At 28.1% G+C, this 10,234-nt stretch overlaps 1 protein-coding gene across 1 annotated transcript; it reads right to left on the minus strand.

Annotated features, from left to right (window-relative positions):
* Positions 1-819: 819 nt before the first annotated feature.
* Positions 820-5,330, minus strand: LOC114167588 (probable polygalacturonase At3g15720). The gene is made up of 8 exons (XM_028052690.1): positions 5,145-5,330; positions 4,872-5,006; positions 3,516-3,683; positions 2,935-3,142; positions 2,775-2,856; positions 2,424-2,526; positions 1,242-1,346; positions 820-1,127 (listed from the first exon to the last, which is right to left on the minus strand). The coding sequence occupies exons 1-8, from the start codon at positions 5,268-5,270 to the stop codon at positions 900-902; spliced, it is 1,155 nt and encodes a 384-aa protein (XP_027908491.1). The 5' UTR covers positions 5,271-5,330; the 3' UTR covers positions 820-899.
* Between the last annotated feature and the right edge of the window lie 4,904 nt (positions 5,331-10,234).

Here is a 10,234-nt window from a genome sequence, read left to right on the forward strand (position 1 = left end):
TAAATAAAATTAAATGAAGTAGAATAAATTTATTATTTTTTAGTTTTTTTTATTTAAAGTTTAATATTATTTTAATTTTACTTATTTTTATATTTATATTTATTTTTTAGTATATTAAATAAAAATAAAATTATATATATAGATATTAATATTTAAAAAATAGTATATATTAAGAAATTTGAAAACATAAAAAATAAATAAAATAATAAACTAAAAAGATCATTAAAAGGTTAAAAAATATAAGTTTTAAAAAGTATTAAAAATATTTAAAATAAAATTTGATTTTTTACTTACGGAAGTCAACTTCCGTAGACTTTTTTTTGACTTCCGGAAGTCGACTTTCGGTTTTTTGACTTCCGGAAGTCGACTTCCGTTCCGGTGATGATTTTTTATTTCCGGAAGTCAACTTCCGGTGATATATTTTGACTTCCGGAAGTCGACTTCCGGTGATATATTTTGATTTTCGAAAATCGACTTCCGGTGATATATTTTGACTTTTGGAAGTCAAAAATTTTGACTTCCGAAAGTCGACATAATTTTGGGGCTGTGGTGTCTACTGGTCAAAGGGTTTTTTGGAAATTTAAAGAAAGTTTGGAGGTGCAGAAGAAATTTTGGAGGTGCAGGAAGAAAGACCCCAAATAATTTCATATCACTAAAAAGAAATACTTTGAACCCCAATAGTTTTCAATAAAAAAATATAAACCAAAATGTTATTCGAGACAAACATTTTCTATAGATATATAAAACCCATGTCAGAATTTATCTGATTAAAAAACTAAACAAAAATAATAAAAAAAATTAACAAAAGAACAATGCATATTAGTTGTTTGCATCAATTTATATTTATTGAAGTAACAGTGATCATTTAACTTTTACATGTATATTATAAGAAAAGAAATTCATGGCATTAAGCACGAACAATTTGGAACAGTAGATGTAACTGTTCCATGGGCATTTTTGCAAGAACAACATGCTGGCTTGGCTGGCAAAGAAGAAACAATGTCGATTTGATCCAATACGATGTCGTAGCAACCTAATTGTCCACAGTCTAAGGTTATAGCTCTGCCATCAAAGGATGTTCCTTGAAAACCTCTGAATGTCACCCCACTCACTTCTACTTCTCCATTCTATATTTTGCATACCAAATTCAAAATCCAACTTTAATAATAATTTTTTTTTTCTTTTTATAAAAAGAAAAAAAAATAACAAGGAAAACAAGTTGAATAATATTAAGTGAATACCGTTAAAGAATAACTGCCATAGTGTTTATCAATAAATATTGGGTAGCGGGTTTGATCTAACGTTATTTCTTCAAAAGTGATTTGCTTTGCACAACCATTTCCAACCTGCAAAGAAATGAGCAATGTGTGGTAAGAGATAATGGAAACAAATGTTTGATTTAATTTTCATTTTACTTTAGTTTGTTTCATACCTTTGAATACACTAATGAAAACATAGGATTTAACATGAAGATTTTGTATATAATGAAATTAATTAATCTAATTTAATAAAATAAACTATCACAAAATTGTAAATATAGACAGTTTAATCAGAATAATAAGTGTGAAAGTTCTCTTTAATTTTTTTTCTCTCTTTAAATCGATTGCAAGGTGAAAGAGGAAGAAATTTGATATTTCATAATTTTAAAATTTCATCTTCACTATGAAACTTAATCCTAGGAAACACAAAAATGGTTACACCAAAAAGATTTTTTCCAACATAAAAATAATGCTAACACTGACATAATGAAAAGAACTACATAAACTGTATAATTACTGATTTAGTCCTCACTACTAAAAAAAATTCATATTTTTTTATCAATTTTGTTTTAAATTTTTTTAGGAAATATTTATAAATTTTATTATGAAAAAAAAATTGTAAAAAATTACAGCCAATTTTTTTGCAAAATATTTTGTATAAAACACTCTTCGAAACAAATTTTGTAGGAAATATTTGCGAATTTTATAATTTTATGGAAAATAATTATCCATGAAAGAATTACATGCCAATTAAAATTCTTAGAAAAAATAGCAAGAAAAAGTCTTTTCTTGCAAAATTTTTTAATAAATTTGCAAGAAAATTGTCATGTAATATGAGAATTTTTAGTAGTGTCTCTAATCTTTTGGTTTAGTTTATTTTGATCTCCTTATTATTGGAGGACTAAATTGAATCAAAAAAATAGTAATGAATCAAAATGATCTAGAACAAAGAATTGAATGACTAAATTAGTAATTATAACCTCTAATAAAATAAATATTGAAACCACAAGAAAAATATTAAATAATTTTTATGAATATTGTATTAAATGTTTATAACATATTATGATTGCATTATTTTAGTTGAGGAAAATGTTAGAAAATATATAGTTAAGATGGTCAAATAGTTGTCGGATGCAAAAATGTTTGAACCCTAATATTACTTACCGGAAATGTTTTGATTCTTGCTCCATATTTAGTTTTTGTCAAGGTGCAATTTCGTATATATATTCCTTCCACCGTTGCATTCCTTTTTCCCAGGCTACCAATGCTGATTAATTCATTCATGTCAATTCATGTTAAAGTTACTAATAACAAAAAGATGTTAAATAGTATAAACCAATCAATATTTTTATAGATTTATGCAATGTGCAAGTAAGTGATATACTTTCACACGATTTTAACTGTTATTTATTTTTAGAAATTGACTTTATCTCTAATCGATATAAAATTTTTAACTATTATGTGCATGTATAAAAATCAAAAGTACCGTTAACCATTTGAGGATAAATAGAGAACCTTATTCCATGGCCTGGTCCACAAGCAATGCCAGTAACATTGACTACGGAGGAGCCACCACTGATAGCAATACAATCATCACCTGTTTGGAAAGACAATGCAAGTTAAAACACTACATTTGAAAATTTGATATTTTGATGAGAAGAAAACATTGGTTTACCTGATTGTATGGTGGAATCCTGAATCAATACGTTTTTTGAATAAGTAACGTCAATTCCATCAGTGTTAGGACTGTCACCAGGAGCAGTGACATTGATACGAGAGAACGTAACACCCTCACAATAATGTACGTGTATGTGAGATTTTGGACTGTTGGTGATGGTGAAGTCATGAACACTGAGATCATTGCAATATTGGAAAGTAAGCATCTGCAAAAATAATTGAAAACTTGAATGTGAATTGTTTGATGTCTCATTCTGAAATTAGAATTTTCTGTGAGTTTTAAACCTAAAGTAATTTTATGGACTTTTAAATGAGTTCTAACTTGACTCTAATATCATGTTAATAAGACTTTAAGTCTAATTCAATTCTACAATATCAACTTCTAAAATGAGATTTTCATCTCATTTATATATTATGAAATTGTGTTATTTAATAAAAGTGAGATTTGTGACGATGTTAAAATAAATTTTAAGATATCAATATAATATATTTTTAATATTTGGTAGAAACAAGATAAAAAAATTCAATTAAATATCTAGACTCGTGATTTTGTGGGAGAAGAAAGTTTAGTGTTGTAACTGATGGTCGTGAACAAGTTTTGCATGGCCACCAAGAAGAACCACAGCCATCGATGAATCCTCCACTTCCATCCAGTGTGAGTTGCTTTACGTTTATGATGGAGATCAAACTCCTCTTATTATTCCCTGCCCATGAATCCTTCGTAGGTGCAACTATTTTCCCTTCAAGCTGAAACAAGGGAGGGGGAAAATTAAGCAAACAAAATGAGAAAAATACAAAACTCATTAATTTAACACATTATTCTTAACTCTTTCATTATAAAAAATATGTCAATAAATGAAGGATGTCAACCTACCATTGCCCTTTAAAGAAAAAGACAAAAAAACTAAATTGTATAAAACAAACTTTAATAAATGGCCACCGTCTAATTGAGCTTACTTTTTATTTGATTATCACAGTTTCGAGAAAATGTACAAAACTCGTAACTTTTGTACATATTAAATCATAAAAACATGGTTTTTAAAAACGTTTAAATTGTGTTTAAAAAAATTTAAAAAATTCATAAAAAAATATTTTGTGTTTAAAATAAAAAATAATGAAAACAAATAAGACTTTAATAGTGAAAACAAATTAAATCAAACGAACCGATCAACAATTAAACATCAAGTCAAACGAGGTTGGAAAACTTAAATGAAATGCTAACAAGAACTCTTCGCAATAAGGTCTAACTCTCTTCGTATGTCCTGTAGATCTAAAAGTTGAAACAAATATATAGAGAATATGAAAGTTAAAGACAATTATTTTGAGTTATTACATGTATGAGCTTTTTAAATATAAATGTTAGGTGGTTTACTAAAATGTATTTGAACATTTTCATGGTGGTATTATGTTATAGTGCTCATGTCAATGTAATCTGCTACTTCTTTAATGTTTTTAGTCTTCTGAACTATTATGGAGTTACAACATGATAGTAACCAATTTGTAATGTTTTTGAAATTTGTAGAAGGGTTAGGATATCCCAAATATTCTTATATATGTATTGGTTTAATTAGTCGGATGATACCTCCTTTCGTTTAGATGTGTCAGTTTGGTACCCACCTCTAAAAAAGTGTCAATTGAGTTCTAAATTTTGAAAAAATGTCTCAATTAGGTCTCTTTCAGAAAATACCAATTCATGACTTTTACCACTAAATTTTAATATAAATACCAATATCGTTAACGGCATCAATAATTATTTTTTTCTAAAAAAAACCTAATTGAGACATCTTTTCAAAAGTTGAGACTCAAAAGTGAGTACTATCTAATTAGTTAAACATATATTTATTTAATTTTTTGTTGCCGATAAGAAAAAAAAAATGTCGGTGGAGATTAATTTGTCATCCTCTACTCAAAAAGACTTTAATAATGTAGAAATACCTTAATTAGAATAGTTGTGGCGTTGCAAGGACCCTTGAGTACTAGGGCAGACAACAAGAATTCATAGTTCGATGGAATTTGTAGGGTTGGCGTCCCTTGTGCTCCACAAGTACCTTGCCATGCTTTCAGAAAGGCCTAACACCAATTTTAAAACACAAATATCTTATTAAAGGCCAAATCAAATGCTACAATACATCAAAATCACGTAAATAAAACTGCAATTATATATGCTTTTTAAATCAGAAATAAGAAAAAAAAAAGGAAAAGATTTACTTGTGAATCATCTGTTTTGCCATCTCCCACAGCACCAAAATCCATCACATTATAAGATGCGTCATTGCTTCCAAAACATGGTAAAATTAAAGCAAGAATCAAAGAGCAAGTGATTAGGCTTTGCATGTTTCGTGCAGGGGAAATTTTTCTTAATATATTTTATGTTGAGTTTTCTTTGGAGCAAATATCATGGGTTCAATATATATATCACAAGAAAATACTTGAATAGTGATTAATTTTAGAAACAAAAATAATTAGTCATTATAATGATTAATTTAGATACTAATTTATAAACTAAAAATCATATTAACATCTAAAATAATCTCTATTATAAATTAAAAAAAAACTTAAAATTTATTTGTAAATTAATCTTTAAATTCATCTCTAACCTTATTTATTAAAGGAAGTAGTATATAAATTTATCAATAATTAGTTAGAAACTAATTAATTTTTTTGGGTAGACAAAATGTTAGGTAATTAATGTTAGAAATTAATTAGTGATCGATTCATAAATTAATTATAATATTTTATTTGTTATAGAGATTATTTTTGATATCAATAATTTTTAATTTATAAAATAATATTTAAATTAGTTGACTAATTTTTTTTCTTTAAAATTAATTTTTATATAAAAATTTTATTATAATGATATACAATGCTTGCATTTCATTGTGTAATTAAGGAACGAAGACCAAGTACCCAATAAATATTAAATAAAAACGTATGCTTTTTTAAAGCTATTCCCATCTACAAATTGTTACGATATACGTCATAAAGCAATGCCATTAATAAGAGATTAAATTGTCAATAAATATCTCTATTAAGACAAATAAGTTATTGACTAGTTTATTTGATTAATTTAATTAACCTTAAAATAGTTTATTTTAGTAGTTTAAATATCACTAGTGCAAAATTTCCTTTTTACCTCGTCTTATATGCTTCGGTTGGCCAGGAACCGAAGCATATAATGGCGCGGTGGCATTTTTGCAATTTCAGCCAAGTTTTATGCCTCGGTTTAGCTAACACCCGAAGCCAAAGATAGCTATAGGCCTCGGTTCGCGTAAAACCGGTGCCAAAGAGTGTTATAGGCCTCGGTCCAACAAGACCCGAAGCCAAAAAGGGTCTGCATTTTTAAAAAACTGAAGTAGTCATTAGGTGTTTGGCCTCGGTCCAACAAGACCCGGTGCCAAAAAGGGGTATATGGCTTCGGTTGTTAGAGGAACCGAAGCCATAGAGTTTATTTAGGGTTTCAATTTCGCCAACCCTTCTACTTCCCCGCGTCGCGAATCTGCAACTCCTTCCTCTCTCTCTTCCCGCAACTCCTTCCTTTCTCTCTTCCCGCAACTCCTTCCTCTCTCTCTTCCCGCAACTCCTTCCTCCCTCTCTTCCCGCAACTGAACCTCGACGAGAGATTTCTTGGAGGCGCACAATGAGGCGAGGGCGGCGGTGGGCGTTGAGCCGCTGCAGTGGAGCGAGCAGGTGGTGCAGTGGAGCCGCTGCAGTGGAGCGAGCAAACCAGCTTTGGGCGCACGGCGGTGACGGTGCGCATGGTGGTGGAGGAGTGGGTGAAGCAGAAGCGACGTGCGTGAAAGCGATTGCGAAACCTGCGACCACCTCTACCAGATCTGTGATTCTAAAACCTGCAAATCAAAAAACCAAATCTGTAAACATTGTCGCGACCCCTGCAGATTCACAAACCACCATTGACAATCGCTGTTGCGGACGAGAACACCTCCATTGCGCGGCTGAGCCACCGTTGACACAATGGCTTCGGTTCACAGTAGAAACGAGTAGAAGAGTAGTTCTATGGCTTCGGTTCACACCCGAGGCCATAAGCCATCCCTTTTGGCCTCACCCTAATATGCCTCGGTTCTAGAACCGGGACAGAATATCAAAAACAACCGGGGCCAAAAGCCCTTCCTGCACTGATGTATGGATGACCCACAGATATGAAAGAAAAAGCTCAAACCTGCTTTCATGAATATATTGGCCCACAGATAGTTATCCCTAAGTTCACATGATTTATTAATAGTTTATATTTTCTTCATAATTTATATCAACTTCCGATATTATGTAGTGTATACTTCCTTTATAGAAAATTTGTTATGTTTTTTTATAAAAAAATTCTAATTAATGATTAATTTTAGTAAAAAAAAATATGTTTAAAAAAGTTTTTTATAATTAAAATTTTGATAATTGATGTTAGTGATCAATTTAAATATCAATTTATAATAAAAATTATTTTAGTTATCAATTTAGAAATAATTATAATTTTTTATTTTTAATAAAAATCAATTATAATTTTTTATTTATAATAGAAACTATTCTAGTTACAAATAATTTTTAATTCATAAATTAAAATTTAAATTGATAACTCTACTGTCTAATTAATTTTAGTCACTAAAATTGATCATTATTTAACTTTTTTTTTATAATTTTAATATTGGTTTAATTTGCTCTCCCATGTTTTTGTATATATATTTTTTAATCGGAATGTTTCATTTGACATAAATGATAGATGAACTATAAGGAATTGCATAATTGAAATGTCAAACATTAAGAGCAATGTCTATAAGGAATTGCATAATTGAGATGTCGACTTTTAGAGTGATGTCTAACAGATTTTTTTTTTTTTCAATAACTTATTTTAAGAGTTTTTAACTTATTAGGTATAAACTATTTGATCTAATTTCTAATTTCTAGATTATAATTTCTAATTTATAGCTCATTTAGCCAATTTTATTTTGTGATTCTTATATTTTAATTTCTTATGATCAATAAATATTTTTTTACCTATTGTTACTTATATTAATTTCATAGAAATAATTAATTATCATCCCATTTGCAATAAACATATATATATATATATATATATATATATATATATATATATTTATACAATTCAGATTAAAAATACTAGCGTAACACAGGCGCTATCGCGCCTGTGTGTATATTTTTTAAATATACGTAATATTTTATTAGCAGTGATAATATTATAATGTTATTAAATAAATATATATATATTAAAATTATATTTATTAAAAATAAAGTGAAATATATCAGAACAACAAAGGCATCTGATTTTATAAAAAGTTTATAAAGTAACGGTCAATTTTTAAAAATTTAATAAATTATTATATTTAAAGGGTAAAATCGGTATTTTGAAAAGTGGACACAAAAAGGGGAATCCCCTTTATATATTGTTATAGATTTAACAAATTGATGTAAGTAACGTTTTCAATATATAATTCTAGGTAAAAATTACACAAATTAAAAATTTGAAAAAATCTTTATTATAGTTTAAATTTAGAAATAAAATTACTTGTCTAAATCAGTAAACCTAAACAACTGTTTAAAAAAATAGATGTGCTAAAATATTTATTAAAAGTTTAACGATTTTAAAAGAAAATCTAAATTATAATTATAGAATGATATATTTTTGTCTAAAAATATATAAAATTTTAGGTTATGATGTAAAAACTTATAATGCTCATTTATTTTATAGAAGGTCATTTATTAACAATCAATTAATTAATGAATTATTAAGTAATATATGAGTTCCTTTTATTAAACACACTTGTCTTTTTCTTCATTAATATTAAATCACTAATTCACTTTTTTTTTTCTTTAGTTTAGCATTTGTGCATGGATTCGTGGGATAAGAAACATAAGAGAATCTTTAAATAACGATCAATTTTAGAGACTAAAATTAATTAGCCACTATAATCATTAATTTAGATACCAATATATAAAATTAAAATTATTTGTATCTTAAATAACATCTATTATGAATAAAAATTATAATTGGTCTGTGAATTAGACTCTAAATTGGTTACTAACATTAGCTACTAAAGTTTTAACTACAAAGTAGTGTCTAAATACAACAATTATAGTCTAATTCTTTTAGTAGTTAAAATCCTGATAGCTAATGTTTATGACCAATTTAATTAGAGTTCAATTCACAAATCAATGAAAATTTTTATTCATAATAGAGATTATTTTAGATACCAATCATTTTAATTTTATATATTGATATCTATATTAGTCACTATATTTACTAATTCCCTTTTGTCTCTAAAATTTGTTGCTATATTTATATGATTGTCTTTTGGTGAAAATATATTCTTCTTAAGAAAAATAAGTTTTTATTTTTTTAAACTATATAAAATAATTTATAGATATTAAATTTAAAGTAATTATTATATCACTATCTATTAAAAATGGGCTTCAAATAATGGTTAAAACAGCTCTTCAACGATAGTTTTTGTTAGGATCGAACGCTTATCATTTGGCCAAAATCTATAACCATTAGTTAGGGCACAATTATTTTTACTTATGAGTGTAATAGCCCAAGCGCCACGATTCGATTGTGACTCGGCCCAGTTGTCCTCCGCCATGGGACAACTGATGCCACATGCAATAGTTTTCGAACAGTAGTAGATGTCGACGTCTTTAAAAGGTCGACAAAAATGACTACAATTAAAATAACAGTCGATGAAATTTTAGAACAATTTTTCTTACCGGTGGATCGGTACAAAGAGCAAAAAAGTTCTTACTGTAACATCCCGTCAAGATATTACGGATTTTAAATAAAAAGTAAGGAAATATTACGTTAGCTTCATTTATTAAAGCATCATTTCCCAAAAACGCGGGAAATTTAAAACTTTATTAAATCTATGAATAGTCTAAAATTCCATAATTTATAAAACTCAAAATAATATAAAACATCCATAGTGTTTACAATTTATTTCAAATCCATAAATCATAAAAACTCCCAAGCTATCCCCGCTCCGTCGCCAAGCCTTACCAAATCCACCTGCAACATCATCTGCTCCCGTGTACCGCGTACACAATCATCGCTAAACACAAGCAGATAGGGTGAGCTAACAGAATAAACCACATATTTATATATTCACACACACACACACACACACACACACACACATATATATATATATATATATATATATATATATATATATATATATAAGACACTCATATACATATCTAACACATCATTCACATCAGGGAAAGTTCCTTTCATTAATGCCATACCACATGGCCACCACCATGTGAATCGTGTTCTACAT

This window comes from Vigna unguiculata, chromosome 10, assembly GCF_004118075.2.
Source record: "Vigna unguiculata cultivar IT97K-499-35 chromosome 10, ASM411807v1, whole genome shotgun sequence".
Taxonomy (NCBI): Eukaryota; Viridiplantae; Streptophyta; class Magnoliopsida; order Fabales; family Fabaceae; genus Vigna; species Vigna unguiculata.